We start from the raw sequence: 25,200 nt of genomic DNA on the forward strand, positions 1-25,200 counted from the left end.
GATATGGACATCCGCAAGTAACGCCTGATTCAATAAATTATACTTATAGTAATTTTTTTGGAATTCGTAGAACTTTATCCCATATTATCAAGTAAATAGGTCGAAATTTTGAAAAGCGCCGGAACAAATGTTTTTTAGGGTTCCGTTCCGTAGCTCAAGAGGAAAAAATGGAACCCTTATAGGATCATTTTGCTGTCCGTCCGCCGTCTGTCTGTCAAGAACCTTTATCTCGTAAGGCGGTATCGGTATCGAGTTGAAATTGAACCCTAAACTCAGGTCAATAGGCCGAAAGCTGTGAAAATCAAACTTCTAAGTCAAGGCAATCAAAGCTACAGTCATTAAAAAAGGTGTTTCCATGTAAATCACCTTAACAGAAATAGTAATAGGTACTTCCGGCGTCCTGGAACTTGGAATTTTGCATAAAGGTAGCTCTTATAGCTCAATAGATAAGAAAAATCTGAAAAATTATAATTTTTTCATGTCTGACTGTCTATGTCAAAGTACTACTATGTCTAACTACTATGTCTAAGCCCATCTAAAATGACCCCACATTGCGTACATTTTGCTCGAGCTTAAACGGCTCTGCTAACACTACATCATTCCCTCTGCTAACATCACCTCGCAGGTAATTTTTTAAAATCACTTGAACAAATATCTATTTATCCCTTATCACGTGCCCAAATGCAAAGTTCATAAAGAACATTGATTTATCTTCGACAACGACGACTCTTCCAGTAAAGTTTCATCCCCTATTTCACTCCCTCACAGGAAGAATTTAAAAAAAGCGCAAACAATATCTATTTATCTCTTATCACGTGCCCAAATGCCAAGTTTCATAAAGAACCATCGATTTTTCGACAATGACGATATTCCATATAAACTTCATCCCCTATTTCACCCCTCACAGAAGAATTTAAAAAAACGCGCGGGCAAATATCTATTTACTTCTTATCACGTGCCGAAACGGCAAATTTAATAAAGATTCATCGCTTTATCTTTGATAATGACGACTTCCATATAAATTTTCATCCCCTATTCTCACCCCTCACAGGAAGAATTAAAAAGCACGGGCAATATTATTTACTTTACTTAATTACGTGCCGAAACGGCAAATTTAATAAAGATTCATCGCTTTATCTTCGATAATGACGACCTTCTTCACATATAAATTTATTTCATCCCCTATTATCACCCCTCACAGGTCAAATTTTAAGAGAAGCTCCAATAAACATCGATTTATTTTCTCATTAAGTGCCTAAAAGCCAAGTTTCATGGTTTTATATTCGACAACGACACAAAGAGAATTTTACCTTTCTAAACTTTCATCTCCTATTTCAACCCTTTTAAAGCCTTTTTCGCAATAAAATGATAGCATATGTCTCTTTACAAGGTCTATATTCTATATCTGCTATACTAAAAGTTTTTTCAAAGATCGGTTCAGCGGTTTGGCGAATGAAGCGTAAATACAGAACAGAGAAGACAGACAGATTTGACAATATTTAATTTGCGATTGATAATATTAGTATGGATTTTCACAAAGCATCACGAGTTGCTACATAAATATTTCAAATTAATATTACCATAGGTTTCCCTACAAAATTTGAAGAGTCCCTCGATTTCCTTATCCAATCACAATCATATCCTGATTTGGTGCTTATGGGACTAAATAAAGTTATGAATAGGATTCCTAGACGAATGCAAAAAATGTTCAAATTGATGCCATAAATGACGGAATTCTGAGGTACTTAACAAACATAAAAAAACATACAACCGAATTTATAACTCTCTTTTTTTTGAAGTCGGTTAAATATACCTAAAACTTGGAAGATTCAGTACACAATACGAAACATCCTTTAAAATATTACTTGAATTTAGCCTTATCTTGGGCGTGTTCGACACGCTCTTTGCTGGCCGGTTTCGTAAATTAGAGTCATATTACACATACTTTTTTTTATTGTTCGTTAAAAACTATATCAATAACGCCATGAAATGAAAAGATACTATATATACCAAGATTATACTATATAAGCTTTAACCTCCGTGGCTTTCGCACGCGTAAACTATTCGGTCTTGAGTTGCAATTGAACTTTTCGGGGTTTTACAAATCCCCTGGAAATTTCCAAATTTATATCGTGGTCTTCATTGCGGTTGTGTTGTGAATAACTGTACAAATTCAAGACCTAAACCCAGTGCTGAAATTTCTAAAAATTTTCCCTATCAAATTCAAAATTCAAATTCAAATAATTTATTCAGTAAATAGGCCGCTATGGGCACTTTTACACTACCAGCGCTTGTCAGAAAGACCATCATTACAAAAAAGAATGCGCCGCAAGAATTGGCAGAAACTCATTTTGGTCAAAATGAAATAATTACAAATAAAATACTTAAAAACTACAGTATAAATAAAAGAAAAAAATACAAAATAATAATAATACAGGATGTATGGGGTCCCTTAGTTACAAAACTATCCCGTGGGAATATCGGGATAAAAAGTAGCGTATGTGTTATTCCAGACGTCCAACTACCTACATACCAAATTTCATTACTCTAAGCTCAGCAGTTATCATTCTAGATTTATCCCTATCCCGTGGGAGTATCGGGGTAATTCCAGAGGTCCAGCTACCTAAATACTAAATTTCATGGCTCTAAGCCCAGCGGTTGTTTTTTCAAGATTTTATCTCTAGGTATCCCGTGGGAATATCGGGTCAAAAAGTCGCCTATGTGTTATTCAGACGTCCAATTACCTACATACCAAATTTCATTACTCTAAGCTCAGCAGTTATCATTACAAGATTTTATCCCTATCCCGTGGGAGTATCGGGTAAAAATAGCCTATGTGTTATTCCAGAGGTCCAGCTACCTACATACCAAATTTTCATGACTATATGCCCAGCGGTTATTATTTCGAGATTTTATCCCTATCCCGTGGGAATATCGGGATAAAAGTAGCCTATGTGTTATTCCAGACGTTCAACTACCTACATACCAAATTTTATGACTCTAAGCCCAGCGGTTGTTATTTCCAGATTTTATCCCTATCCCGTGGGAATATCGGGATTAAAAGTATCCAGGTTATAAACTAACTTTTCGCCAAATTCATCCAAATCCGTCCAGCCGTTTCAGCGTGAAGAAGTAACAAACATACTCACTCACTCACACAAACTTTCACATTTATAATACTAGTAGGATTAGTAGGATTATCGCCACCTATGCAGTTCGCTAATCGATCTACAAGGAACATACGAGTACATCTGTGTACATACTTACATACAGATATTTTTGAAAACATTAAAAAATGTAATCTTAATAATTGCAAGTATAAATAGTAGATTATTGTCGTGGCCTGGAAGTGGCAATTGCTGGCTGAGTATGAGTATTAAACAGACGAGCTTGCGAGTCCGTTTAACTAATACGAAGCCAGCAATTGCTATTCCAGCCGAGACTAATATAAAGCTTTCTCAAAAATGGTGAATAATTCTGAAATAAAAAAAATTTTCTCAAAATATACCTATTATAAAATTTTATTTTATTCCAATATTTTTCTTATGCTTTCCCGCCTTTTTTCATTAAAAATAAACTGCAGGTGTATTTTTCCACCGAAAACACCACAGCTATTTCAGACCCAATAGAAAAAGTCCGGGTTCCAACAAAATATCTGATACCGGCCATTATTATACTTGGCTGTATACGACTTGTGCTAAAATTTCCATGGCCGTTTTTTAAGTAAAAAAAAGTGACTCATTGCAGGCGCGCTAATTCATTATTGTCGAGCTAGCGCGCCTGCAATCGTTTTAACTTTTTAATTTTTCGCTGACCATAAACTTTGCACTTCACCTTCTGGTAAAGCATAATGTCAACTTTTACGGACATTTTTGAGAAAAAATATTTTGCGGCTCGTAAAGATTTGTTACCTATCACTCAATCTCATGCCTCCGTCTGCATTTCATAACATTGCATTAAATTTTGAAGGACTATCATGGACATGTGTTAAAGTAGGTAACCGTTTGTGTTTGGTCTTGTATCTGTCGGCGGCCGATCGTTAAATCCGCCAGATCACGAAATTCCTAGGCATATCGTGAAACGGCGCCATTTCATGATAATATCATGCCTAAATGCCTAGAAGTTGGCCAGGCATATCACGATGTGCCTGAGAAACAATACGGCAGATCGATTAGAGCAACGCGTTCGTCGATATTCCTAGATCTATACCGAGCACATCGTGATATACCGAAAATAGAAAAATTTAGGTACGACGAGCGAAGCGAGGAGTGTTTAGTATGAATTGTGACCACAACGCACAAGCCGAGCGAGCGAAGCGAGCGTGCCGCGGCAGCGGCCAGCGAAGTCCAGAACCGATATGGCGGCGTTTCATGATATGCCTAGGTATTTCATGATATGCCACGGTATTTCATGATCTGCCTAAAGAAACTGGCCATTTCACGATTGGCCGCCGACATATCTTTTGCTTATTTTAATTTTTTCGTCTTGTTTCGATCTTGTTTGATTTTCATATGTTTTATACAATAATAAGAGTTACAATACAATACAATACAATTTTCAGTTCATTTTACCTTAACAACTGTTAGGTATTATATTGCACGCGGGTTATTGATTTTTTAAATTATTATTTTTATTTATGAATCTCGTTTAGCTATTGCCATTAGCTAAGTTATGATGCCATTACATTATTATTTGTTTAAAAATATATACCTCGTTGAGTTTCTTGCCGGATTCTTCTCTTGCTTGTTATCCTAAATTGAATAAATATATTTTGACTTTGACTGACTTTATCATATTACAAAATTAAGTTTGGGAGCTATGTATGTTCACCAACAAATTGTAGTTTCAATTCAATGTTATAATAAAATAGCGAAACATCAAAAGTATAATGGTGTTCTAAAACTTTTCATATTGTACCAACCTCATCAAGTCTTCTCCGCATTTCCTTGGGGGACCCCTTCGATGGGGTACGAAAACGAAACCCCTCGGTCTGAGGACCGTTATCACATGTTGAGTTATTGTAACGATCAATCATGCTCGATTCGGAACGTATATCGGAGCGAATCAATTTGAAAGATTGAGGAAGGTGTCATAAGAGCCAGGTACTGTAGCCGCTAACGAAAAACATTGTAGGAAACCGCCACTTCACGATAATAGCTACCTCAATTTTACTCCTACTTATTTATGCCAAGATATACGTACAACATGGGATGCACCAAAAAAAATAACCTATAGTTTTTATTTTATTTTTGGATATTTTAAGATACCATTTTCATTGATTTTTAATTTGGATGAGTATTTAATTTTTTTTATTTTTTTTACAAAATACGCTGGATGACGTCACAGTGAGACAGCCACGTTCCATTGCCTAGAAAAATTCAGGTCGTACATAACATAATCTGTGGCATTACAATTTGACAATAATTCAAGCACGGCTTAGGGTCCTAAATGAACCATGACAAATAGTTTTATTTATTACTCTTCTTTTAGCTTCGGTTATTCCTGTTTGTTTAATGGTGTGATAGTAAATAGATCATCCCAGCCTATATACGTCCCACTGCTGGGCACAGGCCTCCTCTCAGAACAAGAGGGCTTGGGCCGTAGTTCCCACGCGGGCCCAGTGCGGATTGGGAACTTCGCACGCACCATTGAATCGCTTCACAGGTTTGTGCAGGTTTTCTCACGATGTTTTCCTTCAACGCAAAGCTCGTGGTAAATTTCAAATGTAATTCCGCACATGAATTTCGAAAAACTCAGAGGTGCGAGCCGGGGTTCGAACCCACGACCCTCTGCTTGAGAGGCGATAGGTCAAACCACTAGGCCACCACGGCTGACTTGTAACGTAGTAACTTAATAATTTGATTTGTAAAATACATTTGAAATACTCGTATACATTTCGGACTTTACGATAAATGACAACTATTAAAAGCCCGGTGCGCATCATGTTATTAAAGTTCTATCTTTGTCACTCTTTGCTATTATAAGCAGGACAGCAACATTTCAAACTGTCGATTTGCTTAAGAGTGTAGACTGCTTTAGAACTACCTTTGTGACGCGACACTGCAGGGGTCAAATGAGGGTCATTACTTAAATTTTGTTTATTTAATTCAGTTTATCACATTTTTGTAATCTGATTTCTGAAAACGCTTCACAAAGCCTATTTCTCCAAATGGTTTTCGATTTATTATATGTTGCCAAAAATTGGGACATCCCAATTCAGAGTATTCAGATTCATACTATATTTTTATTATACATTAAAAAAAATCGATATAGTCAAAAATCATATTTTAGTTGAAACGTTTTAGTAAGTTTACTTATTATCTCCGGGCGTGTGCGTACATAAGCCGTGGTGGCCCAGTGGTTTGGCCTATGGCATCTCAAGCAAAGGATCGTTGGTTCAAACCCCGACTCGCACCTCTGAGTTTTTCAGAATTCATTTGCGAAATTACATTTAAAATTTACCACGAGCTTTATGGTGAAGGAAAACATCGTGTGGAAACCTGCACAACCTGCGAAGCAATTAAATGGTATGGGTGAAGTTCCCAATCCGCACTCGGCCCGCGTGGGAAGGGAACTACGGCCCAAGCCCTCTCATTCCGAGAGGAGGCCTGTGCCAGCAGTGGGACGTAGGTATATAGGCTGGGATGATGATGACTTATTATCTCAAAGGCGAATTCACAGTAAACCTTGACCGAAATAATGTAATTGGTATTGGTCTCAAAAAAAACGATGTTTATTTTTATATTTTTTTTTTCATAAAATAGGCGAATTTAAGACACCTATTTGAAGGATTTTGGTTTTAGTTGCCTTTAAATTTTTTTATCCTATTTAGAAGTTACCGGAATTATAGCCTCCCATAGCTGCCACGGCGTTAAAAACTAAGTTTCTCTTTGCCCATCACAATTGTTAAAAAAAAACCGGCCAAGAGCGTGTCGGACACGCCCGAAATAGGGTTCCATAGCCATTACGAAAAAAATAAGTAATATTTTCCAAGGATTTCGTATTTTATACGGAATCTTCCCAGTTTAGGTATATTTTATACTTTGCTATTTACTCTTAGGGGCTGTTTCACCATCCATTGGTTAGTGTTAACTGGCGGTTAGGTGTGATGCCGTCTATATTTGTTTTGTTCGAATAGACGAAGACGGCATCACATTTAACCGTCGGTTAACACTAATCAATGGATGGTGAAACAGCCCACAACTACTAATAATTCTCAAGCAAACTTAGCCGTTATAGTTTTCCTTGAAAGTTTGATATATATACTTACTACCATATAGAGGGGGAGGACGCTCGATTTTAATGAAAATTTGCACTTTAAAGTTTCATTATTTCGCACACAAATCACTGAATCGAAAAATTGTCTTAGCAAACCCTTAATGGTTCTAAAGACCTATCCAACGATACCCCACACTATAGGGTTGGATGGGAAAAAAAATCAGACCCACTTTACGTCAATGGGAGGTACCCTAAAATTTTTTTAGATATATATCCATGCAAAATTACAGCTTTCTAGCATTGATAGTCCCTGAGCAAAGCCGCGGACGTACGGACAGACAGACAGACAGACAGACAGACAGACGTGGCGAAACTATAAGGGTTCCGTTTTTACCATTTTGGCTCCGGAACCCTAAAAACGTAGTGTCTTCTGTCACCTGGCAGTGTTAGAATTAGGTGGTTTAGTTAGTTTAGTGGAACTACTGCCCATGCTCTCTCATTCTGAGAGGAGGCCTGTGCCCAGCAGTGGGACGTATAGGCTGGGATGATGATGACGCGCCGACAAAGTACCGACGTCCGACACGTCTTCCAAACCGATACCGAGCGCACAGAAAACATTCAAGAGCGGCACCGACAATAAGGTACCTTTCTTACTAAACTTTAAGGGATGTTTTTACTCATAAAAAATCGATTTAAAAACTTGTGTCTCTGTCAAATTAAAATTTAGACCCTGCTTATTAATATAGAGCAAAAAAAGAAAAAAGGTTTTTTTGACATTTTACTTTAAGCGCGATTATCTTGGAAACTAGAACCGACAACAAGATACCTTTTCCCAGATAACGCCACATAACATTATAACGTTTATTTACGATGAAAGTCAAACAAAGGTCAAACGTTATTTTGCACACGATCATTTAGTATTTTTTTACAAAAATGTTATAAAATTATTGAATAAACCTAATCCTCGAAATGGTTTTGGAATTAGACCACGTTGTAAAATAGTGATCAATGCCAATTAGTGTGAATACAAGGGTGAGAGTTTCTCCTCCAATTATTTTATCGCAAGACACAGAATAAGAAAGTAATGGCAAGAGTTAAATCAAAGTCACAACATTTCGACATCAATCTTCAGAAATTCATCAGCATTCAGGCTTATAAGTTTCGTCAGCTTGATTGGCGATATGATACCTACTTAGATAACGTGAACATTAATTGTAAGCGTTCGCCATTTACCTATATGTAAAGAAATGTGTACCTACACGTATATGGTAGTACGTGGGAGGGAAATATGGCATCTGGCGCATACGTCACTTGTTGTTGTATTGTATTTGTTGAAATTATCATAAAAACATCGTAACCAACAGACGCTATAAGTTTCGTTTTGCGGCGAACTGAAACACGCCTACCTAAGAAGAATAAGCTTGCTATTATTTAAAGTTGCCTTAGCAATCAAAAGGCAAAACGGAAATTAGGAACGTTTTTAGAACTTTTTGTCTGCAATTAGTGATTCTAATTTAAATGCGAATAAGTATTTTTATAGTATTTTATGCAACAGTTGTATAACAGGCTTCAAAAAAGCTTGAGTGGCGTGAGTTACGATGTGAGTTTTAGCGAACATCGTAAGAAAAAAACGCCACGAGCTTTTTTTGACATACGTACAACGTTGCATACAATACTTTTTCTTCGACTGGGTACTTATTAATTACAATATAAAATTAGAGAAATAGTAAACTTTAAACGTTTTCATACTTTAGTAAAAAGTATGGCAAACGCAAAGAGAAGGTAAACAACAATAAACAAGTGAGAAATATGAAAATGACAAAATTTGTCTAAGTTCAATTTTGTTTTTGATTAACGTTTACTTGCCCGTCACGATGTTAAAAATACGCGTTACTTAGTTGGCAGGCTATATGGATTATGTTCGGAAAGTTTTTATTCTGTATAAAAACCATATAAAATATGTAACTGGCTGCACCTTAGCCTGTAACCTATGCGTGGTTTCACGGGATAGGTACCCGTAAAAGTAACAAATTTGGAGTTGAAATAAAAAATACAAAAAGACTCTAAAAAACCAATCATAGTAATAAATAACTTTCTGCTTGGTGCAACAATATACTATAAACTAGTGTGTTGTGAATATTTAGTATTGGCTCTGTGCACGACATCAGCGCCACCTAGCGTCCGCAACTTTTTTGGCTCTGATGCTCTGACGTTTTGTAATTTCATCGCGACATTGTGACAAAAATCAAACCTATAACGTATTAATTTATAATACAAAATTACTGTGATGTGTGTGTGTGTTTGGGTGGACAAAAGGTTGTGAATTCATTTTTGGTCATTAAAATTAAATGAGGTAAGTAAAATTTATTCAAAAGTGTGTTTTATTTTCGTTATGTCAGGGTTTGTTACTTCATGTTTAGTTGTACTTTTATTGTAAAACGAAAAGAAAAGCTATCTTATTGATTTCTTTGAATAATAGTAAAATTATATAATTGTTCTTATATCGCTAGTAATAAATTAAATATCGTTTTCAGATCAAAATGAGTATCATTTTGAAGACCGGTTTTGTGAGTATCACCCAGTATACAATTTCAACCACAAACCGTTTCATAAGGAAAATTGTTGCTGGGCATGTCCGAGATGTAGAGGAATTAAGAACAAAACAGGGACAGTGTTCAATAATTCAAACTCGCATCATAACACAAACATCTATTACTAAAATTAGGTAATTAAAGTCTATATATACAAATTGCTTTGTTAATGACAGATTCATATGAGTATGACAGATGGCAGAGCCTAGATTATTTCTTCTTTTGGCCACTATGAGCGCTGCGATAGATTTCATTACCCCCACCTAGTACTTCGCACCCTTCCAGTACCTACTTCCTAATACAACCAAATTTTGGGACGGAAATAGCAGGGTTTATAAGCTTAAAATACTGTTTTAATCATAAATAATGGAACACTCGTGACATACAACCTAAGTACGTGTTATTATGTTATGTATTTATGTTGGTGTTATAAAAAAACTATTACGGTGTGATAAAAAGGAACTAAAATTCCATCACAGTCGGGAGCCTCGCTTTTGGGCTAAGTTTTCTGTTTTCTGGAAAATTGCGATGATGGTGTATTTGTGTTATTATAAGCCAAATACTCGGGCCGCGCCTGCTTCGGTGGCATTTACTGTAGTAGGTATAAATATAGTAATAGTAATTTAACTCTAGACCAAATTAATTTTGGTCAAAGTAACATTTGTACAGCAACTGCGAAAGACAAGGATTGCGAAAACATAAGAGTAAATCTGGATTAACTCGTATGTTGCGAATTAGGAACTTCATACCTACCTAACTACATATAGCAACAAGATAAACATAGACATATTTTTTTATTTCAAGTTTTAAACATGGACATAATCACATATTTTATTAAATTTAGTTAATATAAACATTACTCCTGCATAGAAATTTAATGGTGTAGGTACCTAGGTATATGAAGTTCCCAATTCGCAGATTTACTCGTATGTTTTCCTAATCTTGGTCTTTCACATTTGCTGTACAAATGTTACTTTGAGCAAAAAGGAAGTAATTTGGTCTAGAGTTAAATTGACATACGCACTGTAATTACTTGGTATTTTTATCTTAACCAGATGAACTAATAGACTGGCCAGCGTAAGCTGTCCACGAGAAACTACGGTATATTAAAAAAATGAGGCTGACAACACTTGCTGTACACTGATTAAACGATGTTGATACTTAGAAATTATTTAAAAATTTAATCTAGATATTAAATTATAGTCGGGACTTTTCAAGCTGCATCATAATTCATGTAGTAATGTGTGAAAGTTGATAATGCACTTAAGAGTCCCTTGGTAAATTTTGCCACATCTCTAGTCTAAACTAGGGCTTCCAAATACCGGACTTTTTCAATACCGGTATTAATACCGGAACAATTTTTTTCTAAGTAGGTAAGTCTTAAGTAGGTATTTTTTTAATACCGTCAATTATCATTTTTTCTTAATCTTTTAACATTTTCGATGAAAAATCAATTTAAAAAAACAGTCTTTAGTTGAAAATCGTATTATATATTACAAACATCAAATCTAGACACGCGGTAGCGTGTCAAGTCAAGTTCAAGCTAACAGAACTGGCGAGCAGCACCGTGTGTAATTTTACCCGAACCGTTTTTGCCGAGCCACTTATGACCCCCTCGTCACTTTAAAACAATTTTACATAAACATGTCAAATTTGGCTCATTCGTTGAGACTTGTAAGATACCTACATATGTGCTCCAAATTTATTTAGATAGGTATTCGGCCAGGATAGGTTATTTAGAAAAAAATCCAAAAATCGACATTTTTATCACTTACTCACCTATATATCAAAAATTCTAACCCAGTTCCAGATGACCTAGAAAGTTGAAATTTGGCATCCAGCTAGGTATTTGGATGAATACAAAGGAATAAATCAGAAACTAGTAAATTTTTATAATTTTAAAATTAAATTATTTCTGTACAAAAAGTAGTGATATCCCATCAAAACATAAATGTGAAATGAGAGCCAAGTTCAATATTATAATATATGCCGTGATTGTTGACTTTAACGACTAAAGGAATGAGATCTAAATGGGCGCCAAGTTCAGTCCTGAAATTTATTTATAACGATATAAAATATTTTTTCTACTCCTATACCTACTGTAATATGTGATTTACTTAATCACGAACAGTAATATAACAACATACATAGCAAGGTTCTGGAAAAGTCTATATTGTCTATTCCCCATAACAGCACTGTATCGTAATGTTGCTAAAGCAATACTGAGGGCCTACCTACTCTGAAGTTCAAAAATTGAAGTTCGTATCGTACCGTCCCTATGTAATATGCGTAGACGGACCGCGACGCGGGTGTCTGGACTTCGCTAAGCCCGTGTCTCGGGTTTTTTTCAATTAATTCGTCACGTTCGGACGCGCTAAGGTGCTAGTTACATATTTTATATGGTTTTTATACAGAAAAAAACTTTCCGAACCTACTAATCCATAGCCTGCCAACATTTAAGTAATGCGTATTTTTAACATCGACACAGGCAAATAAACGTTAATCAAAAAAAAAAATTAACTTAGACATATTTTGACGTTTTCATATTTCTCACTTGTTTATTGTTGTTTACCTTCTCTTTGCGGTTGCGATACTTTTTACTAAAGTATCTGTGTAAAGTATGAAAACATTTCAAGTTTACTTTTTCTCTAATTTTGTATTTTAATTAATAAGTACCCAAGTCGAAGAAAAAGTATTGTATGCAACGTTGTATAAGTAAGTCAAAAAAAGCTCGTGGCGTCTTTTTCTTACGATGTTCGCTAAAACTCACATCGTAACTCACGCCACTCAAGCTTTTTTGAAGCCTGTTATACAACTGTTGCATAAAATACTATTATAACAACTTAAAATATCATTTCTTTTTATATCCTAATCATAATCAGTCTTTTATACCAAATGTTTTTTTACCATAAGTACATATTAATTATGCTTTCATTTTTTTGAAAGTACTGTGTACAAAAAATTAAAACAAGATAATCAACATAAGAACATAACTAAGGTACCTTTAACCTATTCGTATTGGAAAGAATACTTGTCTGATAAAATATTACTTATGAAGTGCATTAAAATGTGAATAATTACATTATATTGCAATTTGTAGTCAATTTTATACCAGACAAATCATAAAATCACTAATACCGGGATCCCGGTATTAGACTTTTCAATACCGGTATTGAAAAATGGCAAAATAAATCCGGGATCCCGGTATTGGAAGCCCTAGTCTAAACAGCTCGGCGGAGCTAGGATAGGTAAATGAATCTTGTCTATTGGTTCAACAAACACATTCCTGCAACACATTCTCGCGCGTCTCTGGTGGAGCCGCAGCCTGATTGAATAAATGACTTAAACAGATGTTACGACGATCCTGGCGTCGCTGGTGGTGCTGGGCATGGGCTCGTCGGGGCAGGTGTTCGCGGCGTCGGCGCTGCGCGGGCTGCGCTTCTTCCAGATCCTGCGCATGGTGCGCATGGACCGGCGCGGCGGCACCTGGAAACTGCTCGGCTCCGTCGTCTATGCGCATCGACAGGTTTACAACTCATTTATATTTTACAATTATATTAGAATTTTATTTTATTTTCATTTTATTTATATCTCAGTAAGCCTCAAACAGCTTTTACGGCATAAGACTCCTCAGTTGTTTTTATAGTCAATACAGCGTTATGATATTACGTAGGATATACCTTAATCAACTTAGTGCAAGTACGCACTATGCGGTTAGCCGCGCGGTTTTAGCGCACCGTTCCTCTTCAGAGTATCGCTTGAGAAAAAGACGGTGTGCTAAAACCGCGTGGCTAATCGTATAGTGCGCACGTACTACGTAGCCTAAGGCCATATGCATTTGGGGTTTCTTTAACCGTTCATGTCCTTTTGTTCCCGTATAACTAGCTAAACAAGGTGTTAAGCCAATATTCGGTCATACAGGGTAAAAATTAAATAGTGATACAAAATCAGTGTTTCAAGCTGTGTAAATGCTGGACAACAATTACTTATATAATGCATTAACTCCTAAAGGATAGCTATTTATACTTTATTGAAGTTAAATCACAAACTTAGTGTATGGAAACCCCAAATTTAAACGCCTGAAACACTAATTTTGAATCACAATTTAAATTTCACTCTGTATAATCTAAAACTATTCGCTTGCAGCGATTTGCGAGCATGAGCATAATAGCGTTCTTAAAAGCCTTTTAAATCGATATAGGTATAACTTTGTGTTGTAGATAGTAGGTAGCAACTTACTGTAGGTACTCATAAAAACTAGTTTAACTTTAATTTCCTTCAGCTTATTTAAATATCAACGGTGTTACTAAAAACATAAATTCTAGTAAAAATTACGAAATGGTTCGAGTTCTTAAAAACTTAATTTGACTAGATATTTACAATTCGACGCAAAAGCTTTTGATTTTCAGGACCAAAGAAGTCTTGGCAACAAATTTATTTATTTTTCTACGTTCTACCTACCTACCTATGAAGTGGCCAAATAATTTCTCTTAAGTGTAAAGTTTAAATCGCTAACTTTTCTCCATATAGTAATATTGTACTCGTTTTCGTGATTATACTTGATATGTTCCCATTCATTTCATTATACGAGTAAATAACGTCTTCATCAAAATTATGTTAATACAAGTTTGTGGCATAAGTACCTAATTAATTACTCATTACAAGCAATTTGCAATTTAATAACGCGGTAGCAAAATGGCCGTCAAAGCAAAACATTAATAAAGGGGTTTCATTTCATTAACCTGCCAGTGAAAATGATAGGTACACTCAAACGGCGATGCGAAGCAGTAGTGGTATGCATGCAATAATATTACATTACATGCATGTGCAAATTTTCCACCAGCAATATGCTGTAGAATGGTACACTTCTCAAGGTCAAAAATTTTTTGGTCGTAATTGTTTGGTATAATATTGTATAGCATACTCCTTTTTTGGCATAAGTATATTTTTTTTCCTAAAGCATTTTTGGTCTATACTTAATTGTCGTCTAAAATTTTTATAGCAAAAATGCTAAATCCATAATATTGTTATGAATGAAAAGGATGAATATTTGATACTTGGATAAGCGAAACAGTAAAGAGGGCGCGGGGGGGCGAGCCCCCTGCAATAAAGAAAAAGAAAACCCAGGTAACATGATTGCTCAACTATAGGTTAGGTTAGTATTCACCAAAGAGGTTAGTATTCGAAGCACCTTAACTAGGCGGAATAGGAGCTCCTTATAGGGAGCTCCGTCGATTTCGCCTCTCGTTAAATTCATATTTGTTTTACAGACAAAATTACTGGTAACAATATCCGGAATAACAATAACGCATTCTATGAAAGAAAAAAACTGGAGTTTAAGTAAACTGAACATACTTACGTATTTAAATTACTAGACAAATTTTATATAGATAATAAGAAATTCAACAGTCTGACAGTTGTCTTCCTCAAAAATATATTTATGGGTTTAGATTTACATATCAATCTCTACCATCTATCATTACTTGTTCACGAAAAATCGCGTCGCATGGTCAGTGATTCGGAAATCAAAGTAATTTTGTAGGAGATACGAATCGGGCGGGATTAGGCTATCAATATTCCCGAATATCAGAGCCCATGGGGTCGCGGCGTATCAGTGACTGCAATTCATTAGCTTATCGACTGATAAAACAAAATTAGACAATCTCTTTTCAAGTGCTTACTAATTTTCATCGCAATCTCTATATCCCAGTACCTGTCAAGTAAGTTATATTATATCTGTATTTATACTAGTCCTATTAGGTAGGTTAGGTACTTATTCCATGCTGTATTTAAATACGTAATAAGAATAAGTAAGGGCTAGAAGAGGAGGTAAGCGGGGACAACAATCACGCGAGAAATTTCTTTGCATACTTACCGTAGAATATTTACAATATCTAAGATTTACTTACCGGCTAATTGTTGAGCTGAACGACTGACTCAGACCCTAGACAAAACTCTGTCCCCTTTCATCCCACTTCTCGTACCAAAACAAAATTAGGTCCTACTAGTAACGCGACAATAACAAATTCAAAAGGCAATGAGCTAAGTCTATCCTGCTTGAAAAACAGTTATTGAATTGATTATTCATGATTTGACGGTCACATTACAAATACAGCTGAAGAATGAATACTTAATTAAGTAGGTATTATAGGTTCAGGTTAATGCATTATAAGACTTTGCCTTCGCGACTTTATTAATGAGCTCAGTAAACACTAGCGAGCAATAAACTACTATATTGTAGTGGGTTGCAACACAGGTATTAAAGCTCAGTTTATCAGGTCTCGTTTATTGGTATTGAAACTCGAACACTCTTGAAATTGTAACTTGGCACAAAAATCTGTCTTACGGTACCACTATTTATGAAATTAAAATAACTTAAGAAAGTCGCAATACGGGTGACTTTTACTAAACCAAAAATTTAATATATTAAGTGGTAAGTACTATTATTTATTCTGTGATTACAGCGGGTATTATACAGAAATATATCAAAGGACAGCAATAGGTATGTATTTGTGGCACTTCGTGATGCAGGCACACGACATTAATATGAATGGGTAGTATTTAAACGAACATCAAAAAAGTCCTTTTTTTATCCAGAATTCACATCAAAATTACTGATTGCACAGCAAAATACTCCACTACATAGGTATTACGTAATAAACTGCAAACTATATTCGTGGCGTACCGCTATAATTTATCCAAAAATAAAGCATTTTTAGGGTTCCGGAGCCAAAATGGCAAAAACAGAACCCTTATAGTTTCGCCATGTCTGTCTGTCCATCCGCGGCTTTGCTCAGGAACTATCAATGCTAGAAAGCTGTAATTTTGCACGGATGTATATGTAAACTATGCCGACAAAATGGTACAATAAAAAAAATTTAAAAAAAATTTTAAGGGTACCTCCCATAGACGTAAAGTGGGGGTGTTTTTTTTTCTCATTTAACCTTATAGTGTGGGGTATCGTTGGATAGGTATTTTAAAACCATTAGGGATTTGCTAAGACGATTTTTCGATTTAGTGATATGTTTGCAAAATATTCAACTTTAAATTGCAAATTTTCATTAAAATCGAGCGTCCCCCCCCCCTCTAAAATTTAAACCGGTAGGAGGAAAAATTTGAAAAAATTCAGAATGGTAGTAAGTATATCAAACTTTCAAGGAAAACTATAATGGCTAAGTTTGCTTTAGAATTATTAGTAGTTTAAGAGTAAATAGCAGCCTAAGGTATAAAATATACCTAAACTTGGAAGATTCCGTATAAAATACGAAATCCTTAGTAAAATATTACTTATTTTTTTCTTAATGGCTACGGAACCCTTTTTTGGGCGTGTCCGACACGCTCTTGGCCGGTTTTTTTTTTTAAATATAGCTTCAATCTTTGCACATCAAATATATAATTACTTAATTACTTCTCAATTTATTTTTAGCATTTATATACTTTTTACATAACCAAGCAAGGGCCAAATTATTTCCAAAATAAATAAGGTTTTGGCGCTTCGCCGGCCGCTGCCGCGGTGCACTCGCTTTGCTCGCTCGGCTCGCGCGTTGTGGTCGCAATTGTACCTAACGCTCTTTCTCGCTCCGCTCGTCGTCGTACCTAATTTTCCGGTGTCAAATTGACAGTAAAAGTTATTTTGCTATGAGAATGAGTATCATCTACGCACGCTCTAAAATAGAACTCTATGCAATTAAACAATCGTGTAAACAAAGCAATAAAAGCAAAGTAGTTACTTACATTTGAACGCCAATCCCGATCATATTCACATTTCAATGAACCCACTACTGTTTTTAACAATCATTGTATCATTAAACAATTGTGTAAATATGTTTATTTTATAGAATTAATTGGAAGACGAAAATCCGTTATATTTGTCAAATTGACATGATAATTTCTTCCTCACCGGAGTCTGTCTAGTCTCTGGAAATTAAAAATGGCGAATCACATATTCTCTTAGTTCTGTTCAATTCAAGAGTCATTCACTATGTTTCCATGTCCCTTTTAATTTAAAATGTTTTATAACATTTTCACGAAGTTTTAGAATTATATCTTTAAATATACCTAACGTTTTTTCCATGCAAACTTTCACTCCTCTTTATACCCCTTTAAGGGTAGAATTTTTAAAAATGGTGTAACATGTATCCACATATTTTTTGACAAATATTTTCCCCAAGTTTATAATGGAGTATTCTAATGGAGCTATAAGGTCGGTGGAAATTCGTATAAGAAAAACGTAATGTTTTAAGTTAGGATTGTAAGTTAGGGAAAACATTAAATAATGAAATATGATTAAATTCCAAATAATTATTTACTGCTGATTGAAGTATTATAAAGAGCATTCACATCACTAAAGCCAACGTCAGTCAGTCAGTCGGCGAGTCGTCAGTCAAGTGTCAATGTCAGTCACAACATTTGTTTACCAGATTGCTTGATTCCATTGGTGTCGAATATAGTTAATTTGCCGTGGATTCAGTATTTTTGCTGTGAGTGTTTTTGATGTGATTGTAGTATTTTTGTATAGTTTGTGATGATGTATATTTTCGAATTATCTGCAGTACTAGTTTTGTTAAACATTTAGTTTATTTGTATTGAAATAATTTAATTGAATGTGATAAATTATTTATATATAATAATGCAATTAATAATATTCCAATATGAATGTAGATGTATAAATACGGAGAAATACTTAAAATATGACAGTGTTAAGAAATAATGTTCACGTAGAGCGATGCGGGCCCGCAATACGCACCCCAAGCCTCTCGCTAAACAGTTGGTCGCACATCAAAGTCGGAATCCGACTGAATTTCCACATGTCTCAATTTAACTCCAGTGTTACGGGAAGAAATTTAATTGAAAACTCCCAACTACAAGCGTGAACGTTTACACCCTACGAATGAAGTACGCAGGTTCACCTTCGACATTGATTGGTTAACCTGATTACTTTTAAAGGCTTCATTAATGGAAGTCTACGGATTAATTGCTGTATCGGCAACAATTACGAGTATCTACGTAGAAACTAACTATTTGTTCTTCAAATATTAGTAGATACTTAACTTAGTAGGTACAACACGTTATTAACCGACTTGAAAAAAGGAGGAGGTTCTCAATTCAAATGTATTTTTTTTAATGTTAGTTTATTAGGAACTCTGTCGTTTTATTTAAATTGATGAGATTTTTTTGAAGAAAAATTGCAACTTCACTAATATTGTTTTTTTTTCCGTAAGATTGCAATTGAAATTGCTAAATTAATAAACTTTTCACTGATTTCACTACGATGCAGTGTTTAAATTTAGTTACTTTATCGTTGTAAAATTCGCTCTCATTAACTTTATATTACAATAAGACTTACATTGCCTTAATGCCCATTAATCGGATTAATACAAACACCGGCCAAGTGCGTGTCGGGCCACGCGCAGTGTATGGTTCCGTACTAATATGTGACAACTATTCAATATTAAGTTTTGATCGTCTATCTGTTACGTGTTAACTTGTAAAGCCTACTAATCTGTGATAGTTTTCCTTCTAATTAGATATGATATAGGTAGGCATAAACACAAATTTTTCAAGCCAACGGTTTAATTTGAACAGGGTATCCCCATGACTTTACTCTGACTTCTAACTTTTACGGAATCCTAAAAATAGTTAAAGGTATAAAGAGTGTAACACAATCATAAGTAGAAATTCTACCATTATTATCATTGTTTACTGTTATTTGTGACCCTGCAATGTTCGCTAAGCTAAAGTTGATCATTATTTCACTGAAACTCAAGTATCAATAAGGCAAATCCTATTGAAAGCTGCAGTGCAGCATTAAGCCCGACACGAACGCTCTGTCTGATGTCTTCAAACTATATCATGAATATTAATGTTTCTAACCTTGCGCGCCTGCTACCTACTCATCGCCATAATCAAAGATCATTAATTACTGCACGTAAGATTATGAACGAACTCTTAATATTAACAAACTGGTTCATAACAAACGGAAGGCTAGTGACTGATTTATGTCCGTACCAATTAGAAGAGTCTTTACAGATTTTTCAGTTTCCTTAGTAAAGTAGCAAAAATAGAACCTTTACTGTTTCATACACTATTCTCTTTATTTAGATAATTAAAAATTCATAAACTTTCATACTTATATCTCTTTATATGTGTGTCCGTATGTCTCAGACATTTACCCTGAAACTATAAGTGCTACGATAATTTATATTTTTAGGGTAGGTGCCTTTCGTTACCATCTACTTATTTATAGAAATTGTGGCTGATACATAGCTTTATTTACCAAAGGTAAAATACTTCGGGGCTGTTTCACCATCCATTGATTAGCGTTAACCGACGGTTAAATGTGATGCCGTCTCCGTCTATTCGAACAAAACAAATAGAGACGGCATCACACCTAACCGCCAGTTAACACTAATCAATGGATGGTGAAGCAGCCCCTTAAAATAGAATATTACAAATGAAACGGATACAAAATTCAGATCTATTGTCATGAAGACCTTAATATCTAAGGCGTATTATAAAGTTAATGATTATATCATGGACAGGGATATTTGGAAACTACTTTGGAAATAATTCCGATACGCATTAGCGATCCGTTCAAATAGCGAACCTACTGTTTATAAATAAAGTTGTGTTAAATACTTGTGATGTATAGATATCATACAATAATATTGTAAATCTGTTTAAAAAAATATATACCCCGTTGAGTTTCTTGCCGGATTCTTCTCAACAGAGGTTTTTCCGAACCGTTGGTAATTTTTTTTGACATTCATAAGTGCTTGTTATAGCCTAAATTGAATAAAGATATTTGACTTTGACTTTGAAAGAAAAAAAGCACAGGATTTCTCCGCAGATAGATCTTTGAAAAAGATTATAAGTAGTACATTTTTCGATTTAGGATCCGTTTGTAAAGTAATTTTTGTTCAAGTGTCTCCACCACGAACGTAACCACCACAATTTCCAGACAAAAATACAATGCCCTATTACGAGTATGACGATGTAAGCCGCTTAACGTTATTTAGTAAGTAAGTATTTAAATTTAAATTCAACTACGGAACCTTTTTTATCTTCTATACAACGTGTGTCATCCATAAGAACATAAATTTTAATTAACGATAACCTTAACTATTGAGAACCGTTTTATCGAAAAAATATAACAATTACCTTTACTAATGGAGAGTTATTTTATTTTTATTTTCTCGAGCAGCAATGTAATGCAAACACTTATTTGACGTTTCAGAGAGAGGCAGCAAATGTTAGTAGTCAGTTGTTAGCTTTGTTACCGATACATAATGCGTGCCGAATTAATTTGATGAAAAGAAAGTATTTTTCTTTTTACTAGAAATACTAATACGTTCATTAGGGCTTATGCTTTCAGCCCTTAAAATATATGTTCTTATGGAAGTCACACGTATATTAAACTAATTTATCTTTAAAACTTTAAAAAACCCCCGAACATTATGCAGACATGTGATCAAAGTAAGACGCCAGCACGCTAGGTATTACACTAACGTATTGGTTAATTGACTGGTCATAACATATTTTACATCGGCCGAGGTCACGGCAGTGTCCCAGCGAGGCATTTACGTTAACTATCTACTCATTTGCTTTATGTCGAAATCTTTACATGCTGGGAGGATGCTATATACAACCCGTGAATAGATTGTGGTTTTTATTAGCATAAATGAGTCGTATCGAGCTAGGCTAACCGCGCTCATTTGCATAGCGTCTATATACTCTTTTATATTTCATTGTGTATGTGTATTTTCTCTTAGAATACCAAGTACAAGTATTACCTAACGGTTTGTATGTACTCAGTATGTCTTGGATGCGCCGAACGCTGTGTTGCATGCACGCAACCTGAATATTCAACTGAATGTACACGCTAACTTCAAAACATAATCGAGTTACGTATTTCTCTCGAATGTTTCGTGTGATTTGATTCACCACGACGTACAGCAGCTAAGCGGGGAGTGAGTGCGAGTCAAACGCTGGAAACACTCGCTCCGAGGACTTTATGGAGTACAGAAATTCCCACAAAGAAACAGAACGAAAAGAATTATGTGCCACAGAATTAACGGTCGTTCGTGGCCCGTTTTTATGATAAATAGGCCGCGATAGCTCGGTATTATACTCGTAGATACCTACACTCGCATTATTTATTTACTCGCCTTAAGTGGTGTCAAAGTTAGTTGGGTTAGCTTAGTGTATCTCAATTAGGCAGTTTTAAGAGTTCCGTAGTAGGGCAAAAGGAAAAAACGGAACCCTTATAGGATCACTTTGTTGTCCGTCTGTCCATATGTCTATCTGTCTATCAAGACTATTTTTCCAGGAATGCTGAATATCAAGCTGAAATTAATATCAAATACTCAGCCTTATTGAAGCTGTAAAAAAATCAAAATTTTAAGTCAAGTAAATAAAAGGTACAGTCATCAAAAACGGTGCTTCCATACAAATTACCGTAAACGAAAAACCTATAGGTTACTTCCGGTTGTTCAAAAAACTTGGAACTTTGCTATAAAGCTAGCTCTTGAAGCACAGCAAGATATAGAATAGATATGTCACTAACCCTGTAAAATGACCCAACACGTCGTACGTTTTGCTTAGGAGCTCTACTGACACTGGATATTAATGGATAGATATCTACAAATTGGGATGGAACCCTCAGTGCGCGAGGCAAACTTGGCTCTCTCTCCGATGTCAAGACCATTCATTAGGTATAGTATTTACGTTATTTGCTACATAATATTAATTCGATTCATATTTATACATAATTTAATAAAGTGTTTCGTGGACTCCTCCGGTTTCATTCCCTGTTTAAAAATTAATATTCTACTCTTAGTTGAAGCTATGAATCTCAAGCTTTTTTCAACTCCAAATTTCATCAAATTTTGTGCAGTGCTTTAGTTGTGAAAAGTTAACTATTCGTATATATTATGATTAAAGGTCATCACATTTTGATTCAAACTGGCGATTAAAAACTATAAATAATGTAGGTACAGAATATTTCTTGAGGTAACAATATTATATAGCGCTGGTCTCTTTTTCTGGTTTTTCTGTGCATCCATGTCTCAGTTTGTATTTTCGATATGGTTTCACGGGATACCCGTAAAAGTAACAAATTTGGAGTTGAAATAAAAAATACATAAAGACTCCAAAAACCCAATCATAATATTATAAACGTTCCATTTCTTGCAGAATGTTCTTCACCTCTGCCTCTTTAGGTATTTTAGGAAGACATTTTTGTTTTTAACAATAAAGGGAAGTTTTTTTATTTTTTTTTAATTATAATATGAAAAATAGCAAATTTAATCTCACTAATCTATACTAATATTATAAAGAGGAAAGTTTTGGATTTTTGGATTTTTGTTACGAATTAACTCAAAAACTACTGGACTGATTTTAAAAATTCTTTCGCTATTAGAATGCTAAATTATCCCAAAGTGCCTATATTTATATAGGCTGTGTTTATTAACAGAAAAAAATAGGGTTCCGTACTAAAACTACAATAATGAAACTCAAAGTGTAAAAAAGTTGCCATAAAACATCTTTCATCGCATGCGCTGTAGAAACATTGATTATAGAAGAAAAAAATGTTTTACGACATTAAAGAATACATCAAGCTCTACATGTGACAACATAGAAAGCAAACACTGAAGAAGTTTAACTGGATAAGACAATATAGAGAAAGAATACTGAAGAAGTTTAATTGGATATGACAACATTGAAAGAAATACTGAAGAAGTTTTATTGGATATGACAACGTTGGGAAAGAAAAATATTGAAGAAATTTTATTAAATTGACATGGAAATAATATATAGAAGTTGAAATAAATTATAAGTATTAACTGATGACGAGGCGATATGGTCTCTGAATTTAGCCTGTCCGAACGTACGAATTATAAAAAAAAACAAGCTCTACAAAAAACTTCGTGATACCATATGTCCAACTATTGTAGTTAGTTATGTCACTATAACCACTTTTTTACATTTTAAAAGTTGAGAGAAATGGCGATTAAAATCAGACCATGTTATTAACCTAGTATTAATCCTTATCCAAATAAATAATTTTATACGGTTGATACGGTTTCAATACCTGTAGATTACTTTTTGAATTATTCATATCGGAGATTCCATTCAAAAGATATTACGAAATTTAAAATATTAATCTAACCAAAAAAATGGAACCGACTACAAAATCCTTGAAAATATTTGAGTCACCGACTTCGTGCTAGTAGGTACCTAGTGCTAGTAAAATATTTTCAAGGATTTTGTAGTCTGTTCCATTTTTTGTTATTTTTTTATTTTTTTGGAGTCGGTTTTACTTTTTTGTTAAAATTTTTCTTTATTTCTCACTTTTTAGTGATTCGTAGCCAAACACGGCTTAGCTACGTTGTTTTATAACAGAGTTCCGTTGCCTACCTTCCGGCTTCAGCATCAGATCAGTACGAAAGAATCATTAACTTAAAGTCCCTTCTTAGTCGCTTATCTGGGTATATTAATAATGATCGTTTATAGACGTGGTGACAATGGGACCACCTGAGAAGAGTACCCTTACGAATAAAAAAAGAATTTTGAAAATCGGTCCCCAATTGACTGAGTAATCGGCGAACATACATAAAAAAAAATACAAACATAGAACCTCCTCCTTTTTTGAAGTCGGTTAAAAATGCATTTACTCTACGTTGACGCGCCTCGGCTTCGTGCGTGTCGGGTGTAGTTTTTGGGAAATTGAGCTGAAAAATGTGTGTATAGTGTGCCCTTGATTAGAGACCTTTTTAGAGTTCTGTGCCCAAAGGGTAATAAAAACGGGACCCTATTACTAAGACCACTGTCCGTCTGTCTGTCTGTCACTAGGCAGTATCTCATGAATCGTGATAGCTAGACAATTGAAACTCTCACAGATGATGTATTTCTATTGCCGCTATAACAACAAATACTAAATAAAAACAGAACAAAATAAATGTTTAAGGGGGGCTCCCATACAACAAACGTGATTTTTTTTTGCTCGATATTAATAACGACAACAGGTAGTTGCTTAAATGTACTTTAAAAGTAAATAATTAAATTAAAATAAAATAAATATTTAAGGTGGGCTCCCATACAGCAAACGTGTTTTTTTTCCGTTTTATGCTAATGTCTAATGTTGTATAGGTACGGAACCCTTCGTACGAGAGTCCGACTCGCACTTGGCCGTTTTTTTTTTTTACTTTACCCGTGCGAAGCCGGGCGGGTCGCTAGTATTAATTATAATTGCGAAATTTTGTAAGTCTATATGTTCGTTTGTTACCTACCACTTCACGTCTTAACCGCTAAACCGATTTAGGTGAAATTCGGTATACAGATAGTATAAGCCCCGGAGAAGGACAACGAATAGTTTTTATCCCGGAAAATT

The 25,200-nt window shown here is 34.9% G+C and overlaps 1 protein-coding gene across 8 annotated transcripts in view; it reads left to right on the forward strand.

Annotated features, from left to right (window-relative positions):
* KCNQ (KCNQ potassium channel) overlaps window positions 1-25,200 on the forward strand; it is a 108,084-nt gene that overhangs the window by 32,008 nt on the left and 50,876 nt on the right. For all 8 annotated transcript variants that reach the window (XM_074102109.1, XM_074102108.1, XM_074102112.1 and 5 more), the window contains one exon: window positions 13,160-13,335. In XM_074102109.1, coding sequence (XP_073958210.1) covers window positions 13,160-13,335 — 176 coding nt within the window. The remainder of the gene's footprint in view (window positions 1-13,159; window positions 13,336-25,200) is intronic.

The sequence above is a fragment of the Choristoneura fumiferana genome, chromosome 18 (assembly GCF_025370935.1).
Source record: "Choristoneura fumiferana chromosome 18, NRCan_CFum_1, whole genome shotgun sequence".
NCBI lineage: Eukaryota > Metazoa > Arthropoda > Insecta > Lepidoptera > Tortricidae > Choristoneura > Choristoneura fumiferana.